The 25,081-nt window shown below is 37.4% G+C and overlaps 1 protein-coding gene across 1 annotated transcript in view; it reads left to right on the top strand.

Moving 5' to 3' along the window:
* Positions 1-18,814, top strand: part of LOC107716976 (calcipressin-2-like) — a 57,445-nt gene extending 38,631 nt beyond the window's left edge. Inside the window, exons 3-5 of the mRNA XM_016523620.1 lie at positions 15,003-15,176; positions 18,017-18,188; positions 18,762-18,814. Of these exons, the coding sequence (XP_016379106.1) occupies positions 15,003-15,176; positions 18,017-18,188; positions 18,762-18,814 (399 nt within the window). The remainder of the gene's footprint in view (positions 1-15,002; positions 15,177-18,016; positions 18,189-18,761) is intronic.
* Positions 18,815-25,081: the final 6,267 nt, after the last annotated feature.

Raw genomic sequence — 25,081 nt, 5'->3', positions numbered from 1 at the left:
TATATATATATATATATATATATATATATATATATATAAAATGGTAAAATAACGTTTTTAATGCAAGCAGGTATAACACACAAAAACTAGATGTACTGGGCCACACTATCTGCTGCTTCCTTTTGAACTCCTACATCCTCCTTGGCATGAAATGAATTTCACAATGTGTTTACACATCTTGTAAAGTGCAAGGACTCAGTTTTTAACCTTTCAAATTGAATCCATAGTTTCCTCCAATTCAGAACATGCAGTTCAGCCAAATATTATTTTTAGTTTTTACATTGGTCTCCCTCTAACAAGGTCACAAGGAACAACCCCATTATTTTGTCAGATTTTATAATGACTTTCATTAATAATGTTAACATTATTGCATTTTAGTTAGTCATCATTAGTCATTGTAGATTTAAATGTCACAAATCTAGGTACAGATGACGAGGAAGGGTACACCTTCTTAGGGCACTCCAAGCATGTTGATTTTGGATAACATGCTTTACCTATGCAGAATTCATCATATTTGTCTAGTAAGGGATCAAAGTGCAAAGATAGCATGCTGCAAATTATATGACCCTTTTAGCATGTAGAGACAGCAAACTGTTGAGCTAAAATGAAGGACTAGACCACCTACAACCCCTGAACTGAACAGAAACAATGGCCTGACCTAGCTGAAAAAAGCAAAAGCATTAAAAAAACTGCAACCTGAGACTAAAAGAAACATATCACAACCGACTGGGCAGACAGACTAGCCACAGCACCATTTCCATGACATACATGGAGAAAAACAGTGGGGAAAGATCAGCATTCAGAATAGTTTCACAAGTCACAATCTCCTCAAAGAAGCTTTAACTCGAAATCCAAGGTTGTTTGAAGGATGTCGGGAGTGACTGCTCTGGCCATATAATATAAATAGTTTTCAAAAGAAGCCGTAGTGACACTTTATGTGTCCGTATACAAAAAAAATCCCATTCAATCCAATTCTACAGTGGTGGGCTGTGCATTTCACACCTAGGCCTTCAGTGGTGTCCTACCTGAATGAATCCACATCTTAATACCATCATGACGCCACGGCTATAGAAACCATCAATATTATACAGAAATGCAGTATAACAGGGTGTTGCATCACAGACAGGTATCTCATGTAGCGAGAATGAATGCCATTACTAAAGCAAGAAACTCAATTAACACAATTCAACGTCTCCTTTCAATGCAGCCACAGCTGCGCCACGTACATCATCTCTAGCTGAAGCATCAACATTAACCTAATAAAATGACAAAAATATAGTCCTCCCCGATGTTTTTAAAGACATTTATTAACTCAAACGTAGTTATACGTTGCAAATAACATTGGTATAAAACAAATAAGCCGATTACATGTGATTACAAGTTGACCTAACAATTTAACGTACTCGTACAGCTTTTCGTCTTCACGAGTCTCCACGCAATTCTGCCAGCGCACTGCGGGAGGAAAATACTAGTTAACACAGCTTTACTGGGAAAGTGAGCAAGTAACATTAAAATAATCCATACAAGACGATGAAGAAAAGTGTATACATGTGTTTTAACATATACCTACCAATTTAACGTACTCTTAGGACTTTCATCTTCACAATGAGTCTCTACGCCGGTCTGACGGCCCACCACTTCATTTCAATAAGGCACAACAGAGACAACTCACTTTTTCAGTGGTTTCCAGAAGTATTTTTCCCATTCATTTTCTCCACAAACATTGGATTTTCCATATAGACATTCAAAAAAAATTTTTTTTTTTCAGCTTCTTTAGTGTAAATTATGCAATCGAATTATCAGTACAATGATAAAGCTTACATAAAACTGACTATAAGCCATTGATTATAAGTATAAAATACCATTTATTTGAGGTTTATTGCTAAATATTCAAAGACAAACTTAAAAAAATTCTCCTGTAGTGCATGACGGAGCATCCAATCCATCTAACAGTGTGCCTGTGTGTGTGTGTGTGTGTGTGTGTGTGTTACTGATGGTGTTGTCATGGCTGTCCTCTCCTCTTAATTAAAAAAGTCTCATGGCATCTCAGGAAGTATTACTCTGTTCTAGCCTTGTCATCCTCAAGGACCCTCATGCCATTTGTACAGTCACTATCAGCTAGCCCAATTGGCGTATATACCAGGAGCCTCGTATCCATCCATTATTGTCAAGCCTGCTTAGATTAGCAGCTTCCATCTGAGCTTTTCTGCACCAGATGTTATGTAGTGAGGCCATTTCCCCTCTCAAGGTTGCCTTAGTGCCAGAGTCATTTAAGCTGTTCATTTATTGACTCGCTCTGATAAAACTAGTGCTTCCATCGAGAAAGGACAATGTAACATACATTGCACAGGGCCATTCTATCAGTGCTCTCAGAGTGCTGGAAAAGTAAACACGATCTTCTAGGGACGCAGTGCAGACAATATGATGACTCAACTGTCTGGAGTCTTTTAGCATGCTTCATTTAGGACGGCCACCGACCTTTCCGATTGTAGCTCACATGCTCTATATCTGTTTTTGTCCCCATTCTATCTCTGTTTTTCCATTCTGACCCTGCTTTATATTCCTCTGTTACCTGGATTCTGATTCTCATTGGACAGTTCTGACATTTAGCAGTCAAATTTGTTTGTACAATGTATAAATGTCCCAGCCAATCGATTTCCTACATAGGCTGTGCAAGTTTCATGTAGATTGTATCACTCTAATATCTCCTTGCCATATTTCTAACTAATTTGATGTCATATCCATTGATTTGTTTATATTATATCTAATAGTATTAGGTAATATAGGCAAAGTCTATATGAAAAAAAACAACAGACATATGATTTGAGTCACAAAAATGAGTCAACCTTACTGTAATTTTTGCTACTGAAATTAAAATCAGATGTTGTTGAAACATCTTAGCACTCTCATATACACATATTCATATTAATACTAATACAACACCATAGAATTTAGAAAACCCTTTAATTACTTTATTGTCTATAAAATTATAATGAAATTACTGTACATTTTCAATATATCTAGCCTTAAGTATTTACAGCTAACTAGTCATTTTTGAATGAAGTCCCCTTCAGCCTGCTGTAATTTGCAACTAAACGCAAGTGTTTTATACTACATTATGTGTTAAAGGGGTCATATGCGCTCCTTCGTCGAAAAAGCCGGCCGCGCTGCGCCGGCAGCCGCTCACTCAAGCCGGCCTCCGCTCACTCTAGCCCACCAGCCGTTCCTCACTCTAGGCCTCTGGCGTAGTCTACAATGCTGGCTGTTCTAACTCAGACTGTAAGTACGTTTTTCATATTTAAAGAATTTGCCACTGACGATTCAGCAACATCATATGACCCCTTTAATACATTTTGTTATATAAACATCAATACAGTGTGATGTCAAGCTGCAGAAACAAAAATAGCCACCTATATTTAGAAAACTCCCCTTTTTGTTGCATGCTGAATGATGTCACGTAAATGAGTAAGATATTAATAATATATCCGTCTTGCCGGGATCCACAAACCTCATCTTTCTCTCTCTCTCTTGCTGTCCTTCTTGTTCTAGAGCTCTCTTTTCCATCCGCTCACTAGTGTGTCTATGATGCGACTTTATATTGATCTGCAGTGCTGAGTCACTCTCCTGTCTTCCTTTGCCCTATCAGAGGGATAATGGAATAAACTGACAAAAATAAGAGGTGGAAAGGTGTTGAAATAGAAAATATGTAATTGTATTACATGCTCTAGCCACATAAAGCTGTTTTTGGAGAACAGCTACAAAAGATAAAATAAGAGGGAAAAGACTTAGTGTGAGAATAAAAAACAGCTCTGGTGTGTGCAAGTACAAGCGAGCATTCATAAAGTGAGGCAGTGATGTCACTGCATGGAGTGAGTGAGAGAGAGGAGGGGTGGGGGCTTTCGCGCACACACACACACACACCTCTGAGAGTTACAGCAGGCTCTTCAGAGCTGGAAAGCAGCACATCCAAACACTCACACACAGCCTCGCGTGCATTCAGACGCGGTCCTCACACATACTCTGTCAGGGGCCGGTCATCCCTTCAATCTGAGTGAGCCCAGCATGCCCTCCAGGAGCGTGGACTGTAATATCTCCACCCTCATCGCTTGCGCGGTGGACGTGGAGGTGTTCACCAGTCGGGAGGTCAAGGTAGGGCAGGAACTTCCAAACTTGTTTGGGGTACGTACGACTAAGGGTTGGCATAGCTGATTTTGAGAGATGTTAAGACTGTATCACATTGACATCCTTCATTCTGAAGTACAAATAAAAAGGGTTACTATGTTTAGACAATGTTTGTATGTCAGTATAGTAACAGACTAGAGTGCCTCATTGTGGATATCTACAGAAAAAAACTGATTACAGTAGGTTCACAAACCACTTTTGCACTGAAAGGCTCATTGATTCAAATCTGACTGTTTTATCTTGTAAATGTACCTCTTTAAATGATTTTCTGTCTAATGATTTTACCTGGTGGTTATTTTGATTTTGTGCAAAGAGATTTGCCTTGAGTCATACGCTTGTTGTCATAGCTCTTTTCATTCACACAGCACTTAATCTCTGTGCGTCACGGTCTTACCCGACTGACCATCACTCTCTGAAGTCTTTGACATGCTCATCTTTCACATCATGCACTCTGTCAGACTTACAAGGTCATCACTGATTCCACATCCTTCATTTGGATGGGTGTTTGTAATGCTTCATTGCACCCTTTGGAATCAGTGGAATCTGTTCTATTTGAACTACATTATAATGTACTTGGTAATTTAGTAAATATTAGAGTTTGGCAACCAGGGTCAGATTTAAAAGGGCCACAGGGATCTTTGGCATATCTCTCTGTCCCGACTACATTTGCTGACCATTTTTATGCATTGTGTCCTCGTCACGCGTGGAAGGAATGTCAGTAGCTAAGGAGTTTATTTATTTAAAGATGACTAGAAGTCCTCCTAAGCACTATGTATCCAAAAATAGATTGGATTTTTTTTTTGTCATGCATCATGGAAGCATCTACAAAGTAAAATTAAATTGCAATGTTACTTTTTTTTTGAGTGAAACCTATAATTAATCAGGAAATAATGTAGGATAGGGCTTTTTTTCATTTGACTGGATTCTGAAAAGTGAAATGCTTAAGGCGTGTTCACACCAAGATGAATGTTCAGTTGCAAAATGTTTTTTTCCCCCCGATTTAAATTTGAACGAATGGCTGTTAATGCATCTTTTCAGACCAATATGAACATTGAACATTTTTTACGAAGAGGTATAAAACTGGCCAACCAATTATATTTGCACTTTCGTTTAAGTGCACAGAGCCATTGTTGTTACATAAAACTATGACTTGGTGGAACTTACAGCGCTTTCAAACTATTTGCTTTGAAACAATCTGTATTGTAGAAAGCCATATAGAAATAAAGGAGATTTTGCTAAATGACAGTACTCTGTACTCTTGTATTTGGTGTTGTCTGATAAACACCATAGCGAATAAGAAAAATCTGAATGGCTGTTTGAAAACATGTAAATACTTTTGACTTTCTTGATCTTTACTCTCTGTGACAAGTGAGTGTCAGAAACAGAAAACTGCGCAGCACCTTTTGTGTACCAGGGTAACTGAGGTATTTCTGCTTTTCTTTAAGCACCACATACTGTCAGAGAGTGAGTTTGCGTTTTCATGTCGATTTTCATGTCCATCTGCCTTTTTTTTTTTTTGCATTGGTCTGATTAGACAAATAATCTCACTTTTGCGAATATTGTACTGAATTTTCATGCGAATGTTCATTTGTGTTGGTGCGAACAGTCCTTTAGGCTGTACTATTCTTGGTAAGAATGTCTCCCCACCCACAAGGCCTTGGTTATGGCAGCTGGGAAAAAAATTTTTTTTGAAAAAGTTGCTAAATTTAGATTAAATTGAATATATTATACACTGCACTTGCCATACAACAACAATTCATAGTCCACAAAAAAGGAGTCCATATGCACTATATATTACAAGTCTTCTGAAGCTATATGTTGCCTTTGTGTGATGAACAATCCAAAAATGTGACTTACTTATAATCTCTGTCTAAGTCACCTCCACTTCCAGATTAAATAAATACTTTGAGTACTGTGCATCACACAAAGCTATCATATGGCTTTGGAAAACTTACTGAACAAGTTTTCATGTTGTCAAGAATATAGACTGACATGGCGATATTTTCCAGTCTCATGATCCCTCTTTATCTTTCCCATATGCGTCCCTCCTATTCACCATTATGAGATCATGCAGTGTTTCTGAACCCCCGTGTCTGTCTCTTCCTGCCTCATGAGTTTCTTGTGACATGTTTCATATTGCCTGCGCTTTGACTGGGCTTAGTTTCAGCTGGGCCATAATGCTGAGTAATAGCAGGAAGAGCAGCGGGTCTTCTGGGCTTTCCACATTTATTTGCTCCTTGCTGAGAACACTGCAAGTCAGAAGGTCACATTTATTTTCTCTGGGTACCATGGAGGTGACCTGCTTCCTCTAATAACAGTAAGAACATCTCAGGCACTGCAGCACGATTTCATTTCCTGTCATATCATTTCAGCAAATAGACATCCAAATATCAGATTTGTTCTTTCCCTGTTCTTAGCCTTTGAACGCTGTCAGAAAAAAAACATTTGATAGTCCTATAACTGGTTGTAGAAGACTCACGAGATTGTGGTGCCACAGTCTATGCAAACAAAAGAGGAGAAAACAGGGAAGATTGCAGAAAATGTATATAGACTGTGATCAGAATTTCAGCCTGATCCAAAAGTAATAAATACAAACTATATAGACACTACTAAAAAAAAAAAAAAAAGCAGAAAAGTGCCCATCTAAATCTCGTTTCTTCCTCAAAAGCATGTGTTGTGTACACACAGTACATTGTAAACATGTTTCCAAGCGGACTAATAAAAACCTGCGTGCCCTTACTTCAGGAAATATTTAAGCTTGAAGTCCTAAGAAAAGCAAAGTGCAGCTTTAGGTCGTACAAAGAGTTATATTTAACCAAGGTCAAAGTTGAACACAAAAAAATAAGAGCTCAAAGGGATCTGGCCTGGATCTGTTCAAGATGAATAGTGACTCTCCATGCAAAGAAAAAGTCACCTTTTTCTCCTCCCCATCTGACACTAATTCATCTCCCAGCAAGGAGAGGATCTGGTCTTGATTAAAAGCAGGGGACTGTTAAATTTGACATTAATTTCAGGATTAATGTTAAGGTTAGGCTCAGTTTGCGTTTTCCCCTCTTCCACCCCCTATTAAGCACGTTTTCAAGCCACAACGTGAACAGTAAACACACGGCTTGGCTGAAGAACAGCTGTAATTGCTTAAATGCCTGCATGCCTACCCCACCATCCTCAAAGAAGAGTGGAAAAGCATAGCACCTCAAACATATCTGCAGTTTACATTTTATTATTGTCATCTGACGCATTTTGTACTCACTTTGGTTTGTCTTGGCAGGAAAGCAAATATCTATGTGAAGTTAAGTGAGGTGTCACTGGGCTAATGTGTGTTATTTTTAGCGTCTCTCTTCTCCTTGATGGACTTTTTATCTGTCAAGCAAAAAGCTTGTAACTGAGTGTGTCATTGCGCAGTAATTTCATGCTTTAGTGGGTTGAGATCATATAGCAGCCCAGACGTTACCAAAGGCTGTTTATAAACTAACATGGCTGCTTGCAAAACAAATGATTTTTCCCTCTCTTTCTAATATAATTCACCCTGATTGGTCCTTTAACGCTCCACTCTCACCTAAAATGGACATGTTCTTGAGAAAGTCAGGTAAAATTGTGTTTCACTGACATATTTTGTGATCTTTATCCCATCCGAATCAAGCATGTCGTTTTTCTCAGAATGTTTTTCTCACGCAACTTCTGTTCAAACCCACAGTACATATAGCAATTTACCTAGTGTTTTTCGGCTACCTTATGAATTGTGATGTGTGATTGCGATATACTAAGCATCTAATTTATTTTGACCTTCATAAAATACCATACCTAAAGGTTGCCACCTTCATCATGTATTTGACAGCTTTCCTTAAAAAAAATTAGTTGTTGGTATAAACCACTGATCTATAATAGAGTACTGGATTGCTCATGACGTCATAAAAGTGAAGCCACCGCGCCACCATATTGGTATTCCCATACATTCTATTGAATTAACAGGAAATTGTATTATGATATAACATCACCTAACGAGTCAGTGTTTTTATATCTGAAGTCTCTCTGTACATTCTTTTAACTCAGATGTCCTAAGCATGTAAATGGTTATTTGTTTAATGTCAGGAATTTCCCATAATTATTAAAAAGATACGTTCATATACATTACAGTAGCTAACATCAGATGAACATAGGAAGGATGAGACCCTCAACATATGTATTACAAATGACAAATTGCTCATTCTGAAATGTGAATAAAGTGTTATGCTTTGTATGCGCATGTTGCTTAATTCGCCTTGTACAGTTATTCACGTTTATGGAATTATGTTGTTATATTGTGTTTATTCGTACAGCGCAGGCTATCTGCAAATGTTTCAACGATGTTGTTAACAGTATGCATTTTGAAGATTTAATTATTTAAATGTTGGTTAATTTAATAATTAATTCAACAACATATAGATTCAATTCAAGTTTATTTGTATAGCGCTTTTCACGATACAAATCGTTGCAAAGCAACTTTACAGCAAATTAAGTTTCTACAATATTTAGTGGTAGCTTATCAATGGTGACTGTCAGTTAATGTACATATGGCAGAAATGTACGGAAAAATCAATTAAAGACGTAATCAATTAAAGACGTAATCAAACAGACGATGAACACTATTAACAGCAATTATTATATGATGCAATCAAACTTATAGCAAAATTTGGTAGTTCTGTATGTTGTTTCAGGGTTGGCATCATCTGAGGTCCTCTGATAACATTTTACTCATATGGAAACTGTAATGCTAGCACAATCTTGAATAGTCTGAAATAGATGTTGCTCAATCAGGAAATAAAATACACACATCATAACTTATTCAGAGGAATAGTAAGAAGGCCGGTGGCTTCACTACCTAATGCCAGTTTAGAACCCAATGAGCAATCCAGTCATAAAATAAAATTAATCATAAATGCTGTAATGTCATAAAGATTCAGAATCTTCAAGTGCACATTAGATAACAGCAAAGGTAATCTACAGTAAATATAAAAATATGGAATATGAGCATGCATCATTAAAAAAAATTAAAAACATCTATAATAAATTTTTTTAAAATCTCAAAATGGTACTTTAGTCAGAGCGGACACCATCGTAAACTAGACTGTGATGGATAGTAGTACAGTCGTTCAATATATTATACTACTGTATGCCTGGGATTGTGCCGAGCCTTGTTTTTCTTTAGTTTGAGTTGAATTAAATATGTGACTGTATTGACTAAGTTCAAGGGGATGCTTTCATTTTGGTCCACCAATCTACAAAACTTCAAGTTTTTAGAACATTAAGTTGGTAAAAAATACTACTCATTGGTTTTTCAGTGTCATAAAATTATATATGTACTGTGTAACGCCCCTGTGGACTGTTTATTGTGGTTTCTTCCCCTTGTGTTGGTTTAGCCCTTACTAATCATTAATTAATTACCCTCATTGTGCTCACCTGTCTGCCACTAATTATCCACCCCATATTAGTTCCTGTCTGTCTGAGCATTAGTGTCGGTTATTGTGAATGTTACCCCGAGTGTGTGTGTGTACCTGCCTTGTTGTGTCTTAAAAGTCAGTGGACTGTTTATTGTGGTTTCTTCCCCTTGTGTTGGTTTAGCCCGTACTAATCATTAGTTAATTACCCTCATTGTGCTCACCTGTCTGCCACTAATTATCCACCCCATATTAGTTCCTGTCTGTCTGAGCATTAGTGTCGGTTATTGTGAATGTTACCCCGAGTGTGTGTGTACCTGTCTTGTTGTGTCTACATTAAAAGTCATTATTGGAATCCTCGTCGTCCTGCCTGCCTCCACACATCCGGACCGTGACATACTGTAGTCTGAGCTCCATAGCAATCATGATGACTTTCTCTTACAACATTATTCTCATGACATTTATACTAGCAAATACCAGATGGAATCTATGCTCATTTCCACCACTTTAAATGAGGGCACTTAATGCCAACTGCTGTTGCTCTTTTTAAATGATGTGTTTCAAGGTGGTGGTAAATGAAGACCAGACCTGTCGATTTGCTAATGTCCAATTTTATAGGCTCCATATATGTGTGTGTGTGTGTGATTAATGTACTGTGAATGGAAAAACTACTAGCCTATGCGTCAAAAGTTCTGGTGTTAATACAATTCTTTAGGAAAATTTTAAGTCTACCATTCCACAGATCTTATTATGATTAGATAAAGTAATATTTTTAGAAAACCAGTGGCAAAAATTCCACTGCACATGACCCTTCATCCTCCTCCCTTCATCTTGGTGTCCATAATTGTAAAGGAATGTGATTTATTTCCACTACAAATACTTAGCTTTGAAATGTCCGCTGAAGGCTCTCAAAAAGCAACAACACCATGTAACCCATGGCAGTAAAGTACAATAATACTTCAGCTATATTTACCTCCATCACCTTATGCCTATTTAAAATATTAAGTTTTTGTTTATTAATTTGTATATTAGGCCTCAAATATTTTTTTGGAATCAGGGTTTATTTTCAAACACATTCCATAGCTGTGGTTTAGATGTTGTATATTTTTGGTGTTTGCTAATGCAAACATCACAATTTTTATTGCTTATACTTAGGGTGATTTGATCAAACCCCTAACTGTAAGTGTTCAACTTTGGCTTGTACCTCACTTTCCTGCACTGTTTGTGCTAAGGACAAGAATAATATTTAAAATTGTGCAACATGTTTTTACTTTTCTAATTGTAACAACCTCATTTTTATATGGTGAAATTGAATTCTTCTGACAGTTTTGAGTTTTATTAAAATCATCCACTGGTCTTCCATAGTGGCATACATCTAGGTCATGATAACTAGTTAAAAGCACACATATAGCACCTCAATATCATAGTAAAAATGTAACTATATGGTTTCTAGGTATTTGTATGTAAAATAGTAGTGTAAATACATTTAGTATAAATGCACAAACGCTATAGCTTAATCACAAAAAAATACTTTAATTTACTTCATTACTCCTTTAATACATGTCTACATTAATAATATAATAAAATTCCATATGAATATCCCACATTTCTGCCACAATACCATGGTGCAGTTAGTGTTACAGTAAATCCATGGTAAATGATGGTGATTTGTAGATTGAAAAGCCGTCTGACTATCGTTGTGCACAGTGTTTCTCCTGTTTGTTAGCGCTGTTTTATCTGGCCTTAAACTAGTTTAAATCATCGATTCGCTGAATTCAGGAGCTTCACACTGGATCTCACAGTGCTGTTTAGTGTCGTATGACTGAGACTTGAAAAACGCATCTGCTCTAGTAAGCTCACGCTGCGCTGCCATTTGAACTTTGGCAGTGGACAGCATGGGCAAACACCACCCATACAAACATATGACCCACAAATTATAAAAATCTAGTTCAAATTTGCTGTTGTGTTACATTAGGCATATTTGAACTTGTTGCTAAAGGATACTTGGAGAACTAAACCTGGTCTAAATTGTGAACGAACCTGAATGTCCTTTACAGTACATTGTGCCACTGAAAATGCAGCTTATATGCAAAGCCATTTCTCACAACAAAAATTGGGAAATGTCTGACTGCCTTGCTAAAAAGACCATCATGAAGCTGGATGACTCTAATTAAGACAGTTAAGATGCCTATAGGGACACCAGCATCCAATGCTGGTGACCATCAGTACTGTGATGGTAGTAAATGATCTCATTTCAAGGTGCAGCGGATCAGACGAATGTGCTTTGATCTGCAATTCACACACCATCAAGTTCTTGTTCTATAATTAGCTCTGGACGCACTTGACATCTTGTAAAACTTCAGGGAAGTGCTGAGTCAGAAACCTGGAGTATAGAAAATGTGCACATATGCACTGCAACTCTCTCATGGACTCATCTGGTGTCACCTGTCATTGCGGAGTCATTCAGAATGGGTCCAGCTGTCACTGCTGATACACACCTCACATCCTGACACATGGTGGACACAACATATACACAGCTGTCATCTCTAGGGACGCTCTCTCTTGGCTCTGAGATGAAGGAATATGCTGGAGGTTTCTCACAGATTGTGACAGGATACAAGGTGTTTGGCGCATTAACGCTGTGGAAGAAAACTGTCTCATCTGTCTCTGCAGGAGAGTACCAGCGAGTGGCTCTAATCTTTCATCTTCCCCCGTCTCTGGACATTTTTATCGAGCACATTCACTATTTCCTGATGCTAAAAGTGACAACTTAAGATTCTGTGTATTGTGAAGCATTGAGCAAAACCTCTGGTGACTGACAGTAAGAGTAATTTATAGATGTTTTTATCAAAAGCAACTGTACACTTATCAGAAGATGCCTCCCTTAAAGCAGCAGTCTTCAAAGTTAACTGGGACTAGTTGCAAAGCTTCAACAAATACAAGTGCTCTTACAACCATACATTTTAACTACACAGTTATACAGCTGCTCCTTGTAAATCAGGCAGCTATCAGTCCCATTAAGAGACCAGTAACATCATGATCTGGCTTTGATGTAATGGTCAGGAATATATATATAGATAGATAGCAATAAATTCACATATACACTACTGTTCAAATGTTTGGAGTCAGTAAGAGCCTTATGCTCACCAAGGCTGCATTATTTGATCAAAAATAACAGCAGTAATATTGGAGCATGCAGTCTTAATATATAATTACATTTGAGCTACATGAAAATAAAAATATGTATAACGAGCAGCATGGAAGAAAAAAAAGATTTGAAGACTAGATATTTATTTCGTATAAACTATTTGCAAGTATTCGCCGGGAGTTTGAGACTCGTGACTTATAGGGCAACCTTCAAGGACATCAATCCAGGAACTTTCTGGTCACAAACCTTAACTTCTATCATCTTTAACTTCTACATCATATCATCCTACTGTATGTGACAGTGATGTCACGATCTCTACCTGAACTTGATTTCTATTACAAACAAAGCACATCTCTTAGACCTGACATAATGTCCCATGTTTCCTGTGTTAGGTGTTTCACATTTTAGATTATTGTTTGTCGTCATATTGAAGTGTTTCACCAGCAGTTGGCTAGAATTTAAGGGCATATTTGAGGGTTTCATGTTGAATACCTATTTTTGGTGTACAAATTGGCTTCACTTCCAAGTGCTTATGTGCTATGCCTTTAAAAGGCAAAACAAACCCAACACTGAGACATTAGCCGTTTTAACAGGTCTCTGAAAATAATGTAATTAAATACCTCACTTACCTCAAATACCTGAGGTGATAGCCTACGCACATTTGATGACGTTTTTGAGGGGGGGGATACTAATCAGTCTAAGGTGTTTCTACTCCAGCAATCCTGTTTCAGATGCTACTCTGAAGGAGTGTTTCATAACAGTGTGCTTTTACGTATTTAATATGCCATTTAAACGGCTTTAAAACTTTCGTTAAAGTACTTTTTCCTATCCCATTTAAAGTCATTCATTAAGATGGAAGGGGTTTGTGAAACCTGCTTTAAAACATAAACTTGTTATTTATTTATTTGTTTGTTTGCAATTTTGCTGCTAGTGACTGAAATTACACACCTCACCTCTAAGGTTACAAATAAAATCTTCAGAGGTCTTCTAAAGCAATGAAAATTAATAAGAAGCTATTATATCACAACAAAAACAATAAGTATAATGTTTTAAAGGGATAGTCCACCCAAAAATGTAAATTTTGTCATCACTTACTCACCCTCATTTTGTTCTAAATCTGTGTGTGACTTTCTTTTGTGATCTTCGTTTTGAAGAACATTTTTCAAAAAAAATTTTATTATATATAAAGCAAGAAAGAAATTAATGCAGGTTTGAGTAAACGTGAGGGTTAAATTAAAAATTTTTTAAATGTAAATGTATGTATTTGGCAGACACATTTATCCAAAGTGAATTATCATTATATCACAACAAAAACAATAAGTATAATGTTTTAAAGGGATAGTCCACCCAAAAATGTAAATTTTGTCATCACTTACTCACCCTCATTTTGTTCTAAATCTGTGTGTGACTTTCTTTTGTGATCTTCGTTTTGAAGAACATTTTTCAAAAAAATTTTTATTATATATAAAGCAAGAAAGAAATTAATGCAGGTTTGAGTAAACGTGAGGGTTAAATTAAATTTTTTTTAAATGTAAATGTATGTATTTGGCAGACACATTTATCCAAAGTGAATTATATTGCATTCAAGGTATGCATTTTTATCAATTCCTGCTTTTCCTAGGAATCAAAACCATGACCTGGTCATGCTAGCACCATGCTCTACTGTTAGAACTACAGGAAGGCCAGAATTATAAATTAAATTATGACAGAATTTTCATTTTGGGGTGAACTATACCTAAGTCCTCATGGAGAAGGTTAGAATGCAGGTACATACATTTGATTTGGGAAAGTCCTCTCTTTAATACATGAGGCTGAGAGTGCTATGAGTTACCCAGACCCAGCAGGACTGATTACTGAATTGAGAGACATAAAATTGCTTTCATCAGTTCCTCTCCTGCACAAATGAATATTAAGTAGACTCAGGCATTCCAGTTCTGGCTGAGCTGATTGGATGTTCTTTGGGGCATGCCTAGTCCAAAGACTGCTCTGTCTCATAAAGAATACAATGACGTTCATCCTGTCAGCGTTATGCTGACATTACTCGCAGTCATTCTCTCATGGCCCTGATAAGATTGATATAGGTGGAACAGGTCTTGCTTATTTCTGCCACAGTAAAAAAAAAAAAAAAAAGCATTGCTGCTCAACTTTCTTTGTCCTCTATGAAGACATATGATTTATTCATGCTTTGACATTTGCCAGGACAGAATTGAAATATTTATCCCTTGTTAATTTACCTTGTTTATTTTTTTGTCTTTCAGGAAATGTTCGAGGCGCTCTTTCTCGCGTATGATGAGGGTGTGACGTTCCAGCAGTTTAAGAGCTTCCGACGTGTACGAATCAATTTTAGTAACCCCAAAGCAGCAGCCAGTGCTAGAATAGAGCTGCACGAGACACCTTTCAGAGGAAAGAAACTTAAACTCTATTTTGCCCAGGTGAGAAGTGGCTTAGGTTGCCCAAAATTTCTGTAATCTTTGTATTCCTAAGCAGGGTATAGTTCAGAAAAAAGTACATTTAGAAGTGACACGCAGAACAACAGGTTAACATACAAACTAAGCATTCGTCAAGTAATATCATGTTTCTGCTTGATTAGATCTGAATCGAGATTTGATTAAACAAGTATATTTCAATACTATGCTGCTCAAAGAGTGTAATTTCTCTGCACCACATGGAATCAAAAATTACTAGAAAAGACAAAACAAACTTTTATAGTGCCATGCTTGAACATTTAAAAAAGTTTTGATAGAATGAACTATAGAACAATAGAAAGATACCGAGACATTAGGGAGTCCTTTATACACAGACAGTCACAGAGCAGTTAGCATTTGATCATACACCATGTTTAGCGTAATCTTTCCACAAATCATGTCAGGGTCTCTAATCTTTCTCAGTAAGCGGGAAATGAACTCATATTCAGGATTAGACAACTCTAGTAAGGCAGAATCCACTGGCTGGAGCAGACAGCTCTGAAATAGATGCATTCTGATAGTTGGTATTAGCCGCTCACCAGAGTAACTGCCCAAATCAAGTTGACATGGTTGTTGCAAAATGAGGGTTCAAATGAAGGACATCTTGAATATGAGTGCAGTGTACTGCGGGGTTGTTTGCATTTCGGAACCAAGTTGAGTAACAGGATACAGAACTGCAATTCAAATGCATATGTAAGGATGTTGAATTAAAATGAACTGAAATTCAAATACATTCATATGACTAAATTTTATATAGCCTTTTCTGAACATTTAAATTTTTTTTAAAAAGTGGTAAAGTTGAAAGATTTTAGACTTTATAGATAGATGAATAGATAGATAGATAGATAGATAGAACAGTTCGATAGATAGACAGATAGACGGACAGATAGACGGATAGATAGATAGATAGATAGATAGATAGAACAGTTCGATAGATAGACAGATAGGAGCACGCCACGGAGGCAGCCATCAGCGTCGGCGCCATCTTACAGCAAGTCTCAAACTTTGCCATTATCCCAGATCATCATGCACTGGTATGAAAGGTCTTACACACACCTGAACTCTGAAGTTCAGGCTTTCGTGCTGGGACGTCACGTAGCATGCTACAAATCCTTATCCTCTCAAATCAAGCACATTCATTACTCACTCGGTTAGCCATTGAATTGTCCTCTTCACTGCAGTGCAGGTGATTACGTCCACCATCCTGCTCCTAATCAATGCACACTCTTCTTCGGCTGACCTTCAGGGATGTGTATGTGTGTGAGCGACTCCCACTGTGCCCTGATGAGCAGTTACTGTAGTCAGTGCTTCTGGAGCTGTAATGTGTTTTGATTAAAGCTGCCGTGTAGATGCTTCTGTTTATGTGGGTGTTTGACAGTGCAGACGGGGGCTATGTTTGGTATGGACCACACACACTTTCATACAGTGGGCCTGTGAGTGCCCTGGCTCTCATGGGAACAGCTCAGCCATCTTGGAGTAAATAAGCACATTACAAAGCACTGCTGGGTGACCTTTTCAGTGGTTCTGGGCATCTCCAGTTCCCAATTAATGGGCTACCATGAATTTTCTGTAAGGGTTTTTTATAGCATCATGTATTAAATTGATCAGATGATGACAGTTCTTCCATAACGTTATGTAACTCTGTAGTTAGGTTAGCCATAAATCATCTTTGTCCTTGTCTTTCCATTGTCCACCACTACTTTACGCTTACAAAAAAACACTGTGGTGGTACTATGGTAGCAGATGATAATTTCATGATATAACCAACATGGTGTTGTCTAATAAGCCAAGTAATACAGGAAACACTTTACAATAAGCTTCTCTATGTTAACATTAGCCTAGATAATGCAATAGTTAATGTGAACTAACACATTTTAGTTCAATTTTACAAAATGTTAATTTCTACATATATATTTTAACATTTCAAGTTGTATAAATTAATTAATCTATTGCACATGCTACACTGCAAAAGTGACTTCTTAATGAGTTTTTTTTTATTTTGTCTTACTGTGGACTGGCATATTTTTTTCCATGTTTTAAACGTGTTTATACCTGCCAGTGCAATAAGACAAAATAATGTGCACTCATATTACAAAATGTAAATATCTAAATATTTTGTGTTGCTTCTCAAGTAAATTTATCTCACTTCAAGGACATTTTGACAAGAAAATAAGACAAAATACTCGTTAAGAATAGGATTTTGCAGTAAAGAAAGAGCAAGAAGATGATACGATATAGAAGAGGCCAGAGAGAGAGCTTTCTGCAGACATGCTTTGACCATATCAGTCCTGTATAATGCATCAGCACAGGCAGATCTGCCATCATTGACTCTTGCCTCATGAATATCATTCTTCTCCATCAAAGCCGTATCAACAGGCCCATGCCAATGACCTTGTATAAACGACGCAGACTGAATTTCTGCTCTCTGCCGATTTCCAATAATACTAGACAATCCCAGCCATCAGCTCAGAATTGCTCTGAATCCATCAGCCTTTATCTGCGGGACTGGATTTGGTAACACTTTATTTCGATAGTCCACTTTAAGATAGATAGACAGACAGACAGACAGACAGACTCATGAACTGAATGGGAACCAATTGTTAAATTCTTTTTAAAATTCATTCTAAATTAAATATAGAATATTGAAAACTGTTTATGCAGAATGTTCAAAAAACAAAGTCCTCAGATTTTGAACATGTAGTACTAGCACATATTTGCTAATGACTACTTCAGAAACATCTGGTTAGATTATCAAGTGTTAGGTCTTTGTTCGACTGCATCCTGGACTAACACTCTCTGGCTCTCAGGTGCAGAACCCAGCATCCGAAGGAGACAATTTGCACCTCGCTCCTCCCCAGCCTTCCAAACAGTTCCTCATCTCTCCTCCTGGCTCACCTCCAGTTGGCTGGCAACAGATTGACGAGGCCACACCAGTTATTAACTACGACCTGCTTTATGCAGTTGCCAAGCTTGGCCCAGGTCAGTTACAACTCACCAGTCTTTATCAGAATCAGAATCAGAATCAGAATGAGCTTTATTGCCAGGTATGTTTACACATACGAGGAATTTAGACATTCTATTAACAGTAAGTAACTTTGCAACTACATGTCAACTAGCAGTTAGTCGAGTATTAGTAGACTGTCTGCTTAACACTTAAGACTATCTTCTAACACTTTCTTTGTCAACTTATTCTACTAACCCTAAACCTACCCTAACAGTCTAGTCTGAGAGTTACTAGACATGTAGTTGCAAATTAATGATAATTAGTTGACATGTAGTTACAAAGTTACTTATAGTTAATAGAATATCTAAAGTGGACTATCGAAATAAAGTGTAACCCTGGATTTTTCCAAATTCAAGCCAAACACATTGTTATTGTCAGTTACTTTCACAGCTGGTTTAGACTAAACAATCTATCTGAGTGACTTTTTTACCCATAAGAGTGCCATGCGGTTTCTCGTAATGTGTCTAAATTTGTCAGTATTATATCACTCACTGATCCATCTGCTGCCCTGGCAGATGCATCATCGTCTTGTGTTCCCATCTAAACAGCTGCTCAGCACATTCAGCCCATCTTGCCTCATTTTGCAATCGAGCAGCTTTAGAGCATGTTGAGCACATGAGTATATGACAGTACTCAGCCACAGGGAAGCCAGGCCTAAAAGCTCTGGTTGGCAGTACATCACTTATGGAACCAGGTCAATATTGAATGTCACCCTCTGTTTGTTTGGTCTATTTTTAGCTGACAGTCTAAAAGGCGTTTGGGGATTATGGAGTAGGAACGTTTGAATTATGCAACAGGGCTTGGCATTATGGACTCTCAGCCATCAAACCCCCAAGGGATCAATTTCAAAATCTCGTGAAAACATCCTGCTGAATTCTAAATCTCTCTCTGTCTGGCTCTCTCTAACTAAGTTTGAAGAATGTTTAAGCATAATTCTGATGGTTTAACCTATATTATTTATGTAATAGAGCTAAGTGAGGTGTAAACAAATGAGCCATAGCTTATCAGAGTGGTACAACGCTTACTCTGCTATTCAGACAAATACTTTACATAGTTAAAAGCTTTTACAGCTGTGATGATATGAGTCACTGTGAGATGCAAGGCTAACATGCAGATGGCACAACCAGATCTAGGACAATGAGAAGATAACTCATTGTATTAAGTTCAGGTCACATACCATCTGGACCAATACAGCTAGTTATTCCTTAAGAAATTCCCAGGTTTACTACAACTTGAAACAAAATTATTTTCACTTCTCCCTTAGTAAAAAAGAAAACAAAAACGCGTATTGATCTGACAATGATAGTCTATGGATAGTTGCAAATTTGCATCAAAAATACAATTATGTATTGTTGTCAAGCATATGAATGAATTTAAATAATTAAATAATTGAAAAAGTACTTTTAATTTAAAATAAGTTTGATTTTGTGATTTAATTTGTTAATTAGTTTTTTTGTGTATTATTAAATTAGTTATTTTAAACAATTTAATAATTATTAATTTTAAAATTAATTCAAACATAAAATGTAAATTAATTTAATTATTATTGAATTATTATTTATATCAATTCATATGTTTGACAACACTGATAGCACCACAAAAAACATGCAGAGCCTCAAGCTGTTCACCAACAATCTTCCTGAATTGACATGAAGGCAACTGACAAGACAATGAAAAATATAAGTGTTACATATTTTACATATTCTGAATGGCTTTGCAGGGACTGACTGTTTATGCTAACCAGCAAAGCCTTAAATGCTTGATTTAGCTCACCACACCGCAACACGCTCAATGGTAAAATGCAGCCTAGCTTGCATATCATACTGTTTTACATCACAGTGACACATACAACACTTACTACTGTACGTGTATGTGTGTGTGTATATATATATATATATATAAACATACATAGCAGTGCTAGATTTGTATCAATGGCTGCTGGGAGGTTGTGTAAGAGAGTCATTCAGAGTTGCATAATCCCAGAGCGGGACATTGAAAGCGCTTCACTTCTCTGGTGGTTTCACAGCCTGTTCTGAGGTCAGCCAGTCAGGAGTGTTTACACATGTTTAGGGTGAGATGAAAAGCCACTGACTGGTCCTAGAAAGAATGGTTTTCAATTTGTTTATTTGTGAATCTCTGCTTATTGCATAATGCTGATAAAATGCTTGAGTTTGTGATTAATTTTGTAATAATGGAAAACACCTCTTTCATTTGCCGAGTAGGAATGAATTTTAAGGACATTACATGACAGAATACCAATACTAAACAATATTAAGAAATTCAAATTTGTTGACTTTTTGACTAATAACTACACTAAACAACATTCACTTGTCACATTCGATTCCGTCGTATTTGTAAAATGAAATCAATAGCAAACATAAATTGTCTGAAGATAAAACGTCACATTGAGTGTATGTATGCTTGTATTAAATCAATCTGAACTCAATTACAGGATGGGAGATCACACTCCAGAGATCAAGCTAGCATCTTGAGACACATTTAACAATTAATCCTATGCTTTAAGTCCTTAAGCTACTACAATTAAGCGTGAATTTAGAGAACAGTACATTATTGCTATTGATTACCACTTAATTACCTGACAGAGGAATCTAAAAGAAGAAAGTGCAGCACTGAACTGAGTTAAACAAGGACTTATGTCTACAGCAGATGCAGTGGGAAAGGACAGATATATACACCTTATAATATTTTGTTCTAAAATGGAGAGGAAACTTAATTCCAACCTAATGCAAAAATTTTATGAAAAGTAAAATTTTTTAAATCAAGTTCACAATAGTCACCAATATAAAAACACCAGGGAATTAACATTTTAGTTACGTATTTTAACTAAAATATTTGAATAAAAGAAAAATGTCTCACAGGGACTTCCTTGAACATCTCTGAATTTCAGAATTATGAACAAATCAAACTAAGTGACTCTGTTTTTGCTACTGAAGTTTAAATCAGAGATGCAAGATAAAGCATGCTAAACTAAATAATCAAATACAAGGCATGAAAAACACTGTTGCCAACAAAATCATCACAAATATTCAATATATTGCCCAGCCCTAATTTCAATTTTCATTTTACATACCAGGCCATTTGACTGAGACCAAGTGATTGTATAAGAGTTGTGATACAAGACCAGTTTTGCCGCTTCAGTGAATCACAGTCTAAATTAATCGGAGATATGCTTTGTGCTCTGACGTTTCATTGCCTTAAACTTTCAGTTTTGACCTTATGTGTCCATGTTGGGCTTCAGTCACAAAGCTGGTGCATGTTAATTGTAATTGAAGGCAATTAGGGAACAGAGGAAACGGTACAAACTAGTGAGCAATCAACAGCACTCAAGTGAAACCATGTGGTAAGCTAAACAAACAGCCCATTCAGCTCAGGCACCTTGACTGCGTTAGGCTGCTGTCGGATGGCAATAATGATTGTGGTTGTTGTGGAAGGAAGCTTTTTTCCATTGTTAAGCGTGTGTTTCCATACACACGTTTGTGTCGGAGAGGCTGCGTTTCCACACGGCTCGCACTGAAATTGTACAGTACAACAATACACGTACACACTCCAGCTCATTAAAGCAAAGCGCTTTTGTTGTTCCCTGCTCTGTTTACAAGGCGCATACCCAGCCGCCTCACCCTGAGAAAGCAAAAGCACTTAATGAAATATTCCTGCTGCATCTGTGGACGCTTAGATAACAGAGCTGGAGCCAAGCATGTGTGGTGTGCAGGGCCCAGAGAGGGTTCTTATAGCTACACAAAGCACAAGAACTATGGGAAGGAACACCTGTGAACCTGATCTGGGACATAAAGAGAGCTTACGCATTATACTTGCGCTGATTACAGAGCTCAAACTATGTGCTATATGTCTCTTTTTTTTGCATAAATGTGTTGAGAACTGTCAGGCACAATAGTTTCTTCAAAATAAGGGCCTGGTTTCCCACTGTCACGTAAAAATACTTGAACCCAAAAGTACACGTTTCAGTTCTGATGTACATTTTTGAGACAATCACCTGTGGTGTAATTGCCCTGTAACTGGTCACTCTGGAAGCGCATTAAAATGATGTCAGGACAACACTGATTGCTCCATGACAGATGGCTCTATGAGAACACAAACAGCTCCAAACCCTTCACTACAGACTATCCTGAGCTAAAAGGCAGCAGAAATTCATTCAAAAATATTAATTTTATGCTTTCAAGAACACTCCAGAAATAATTAAGAGTTGTAATAATTAAAAAAAAATACATAAAAATGCATGAAGTCTGATGAACTAACAATGAAGAAGACACTTTGACAACATTTACTGTGGTTAATTTTACTACACTACTGTTCAAAGGTTTTGGTTCAGTACGATTTTTTTTTTTTTAAGAAATTATTACTTTTATTCAGCAAGGATGCATTTCTTTGATCGAAAGTGACAGTAAAGACATTTATAATGTTATAAGACTTCAATGTCAAATAAATGCTGTTCTTTTGAAATTTCTATTCATCAGAAAATGCTGAAAAAACGCTAAATGCATAAGAGATTTCTTTCAAAAACATTAAAAATCTTACCGACCTCAAACTTTTAAATGGGAGTGTATGTTCATTGTTAATTCATGTTTGTTTATAATCATTAAATGGTGCAAATTTATACAACTTGAAATGTTAAAAATGAATTACATAGAAAGTAGCATTAAACAGCATTAATAAATGCTGTAAAACTATTGTTTGTGTTAGCAATTGCAACTAGTAGTCATGCTTCATGGATAAATATGATACAAATGTGTGCCTTTGAGGGCACTGCCTCTGTGAAAAGCTAAAGGTACAATTTTTTCACAGTGCTCATCAAAATGTGTGGAAACCCAGCCTCTCTGAAAGGTTATAGTGCATAATACATATGCATAACACTTGCATAATATCAATGAATCAAAGTACTGTACAGCATAGCTCCTCACTTTTTACTATTTGAGGGTATTTTCAAACACGTTGGCAGATGGCTGACACCAAATACACGGCAATTTGCGTGAGTCATTATCCATTCACTGGCTGTCATTCAGTCTGCAGCTGTGCTTATCCGATTGGATCTGTTCCTTTGTATGCTCCTGCTTGTATGGCATTCTTGTTGCCATAAAGGGTTAATTTTTTCTTGCCATAAAGGATTTTTTGTTTTTCAATCAGAAGAGGGGGTTTATTTTTGGGACGGTTGCTAAGGAATGCAGAAATTGTCATTTGTGTTTTTGGAAAGGAGGACTTTAAAAGGATGAAGGGAAGTGAAGTGTTTTGCCCCTCTTTCGAAAGAATGCTCTAAAAATACCTCACACCGTTTTCCTGTGCCGGCCCACTGAATCTACACTAACGCTCTGGATGAGCGGCGCCCATGAATTGGAGGATAGAGCTGGGGAGATGTGCTCCGCATGCCAATGAGATCACTGCCGTTTTAATAAAGACTCATTTTTGCTGATTTATTAAAGATGGCTATGCAACATTACCACACAATCTTATGTTTTTATCCTCTCGTAAGGTTTCTTATGGTCTAGGAAGACTTTAAGGTTTCATTTCTGCGTTAATGAGCTTGATTGCTCGCTCTTTCTCTTTTCGGCTGTCTGACCCTTGACGTCAGTATGCAGCATTGACGTCATGCCCAGGTCTCAGGGAGAGGCTGAGCCCTCAGGAGGCTATGCAGGAGAAGAGGAATGCGAGGGAGATTGTAAATTTGTAGGAACATAGCTGAGGAATTGTTTGAACGAATGCGTTTTGCATGAATAAAACATAAGATGCGTAACTGATAGAGGAATTAGGTCTCAACAGTGAGAAGATTTCGGCTGTCTGACCCTTGACGTCAGTATGCAGCATTGACGTCATGCCCAGGTCTCAGGGAGAGGCTGAGCCCTCAGGAGGCTATGCAGGAGAAGAGGAATGCGAGGGAGATTGTAAATTTGTAGGAACATAGCTGAGGAATTGTTTGAACGAATGCGTTTTGCATGAATAAAACATAAGATTAGGTTTATGCATAGGGGAATTAGGTCAAAACAGTGAGAAGATAAAAAGTTTGGATGCGCGTGTTTGCTTGTGTGCAAGAAAATATGAGCAGCACACAGGATAAAAACTAAGGAAAAAATGGGACTAGGCCAGGGAAAAGACAGAGAAGATAAAAAGTTTGGATGCTCGTGTTTGCTTGTGTGCAAGAAAATATGAGCAGCACACAGGATAAAAACTAAGGAAAAAATGGGACTAGGCCAGGGAAAAGACAGACAGCGTAAGCCAGAGATTTCCAGAAAAAAATTAAGATAAGAGGGTCTTTAGAGTGTGCTGATCCTCTGGGTGACCACAATGCACTGCACACTCATGCCGCCCAAAGGCACAGTGGTAAACTTTGATTTAGCTTCCTGCTCTGTTCCATCCTGCAAACATACACACAGTGTATTCGTCCACTCGTGCAACAAGGATGGACAGCTCCACACAGAGTCAGGAGGATTTATCCCCTCCACCATCTCCTTCACAGGACCTCTGCCACCCTCACTCAGAACCTTGTTAAACACACAACCAGGGTCTGAGGGACTCTAATACATGTTTCTCATTCAGCACACACATGTATACAATACTAAATGTGCTGTCACAATTTTTTTTTTTTATGTTGCAATACTCTGTGTTAAATATGGCCGCTCTCTGTAACTCTTTCCCAATCTGACTCTGTTGTAATGTCATCTGATCACCAGTTAGAGGCAGCATGTACCCATCCCTGCTCTCACCTACATTTCTGATTGGCTCCTGGGCTGTGGCACATGATAGTGTCAGATGTGCCTACTGGCTGATAGCTGGCCACTTGGCTTTGCTCTTGCACCACAACTATGTACCATTTGTACCCAGCAAGCCATTAATAATATTA

Source organism: Sinocyclocheilus rhinocerous, unplaced genomic scaffold (genome assembly GCF_001515625.1).
Source record: "Sinocyclocheilus rhinocerous isolate Xijiao unplaced genomic scaffold, SAMN03320098_v1.1 scaffold1874, whole genome shotgun sequence".
NCBI classification, from domain to species: Eukaryota; Metazoa; Chordata; class Actinopteri; order Cypriniformes; family Cyprinidae; genus Sinocyclocheilus; species Sinocyclocheilus rhinocerous.
This window is presented reverse-complemented; position numbering and strand designations above follow the sequence as displayed.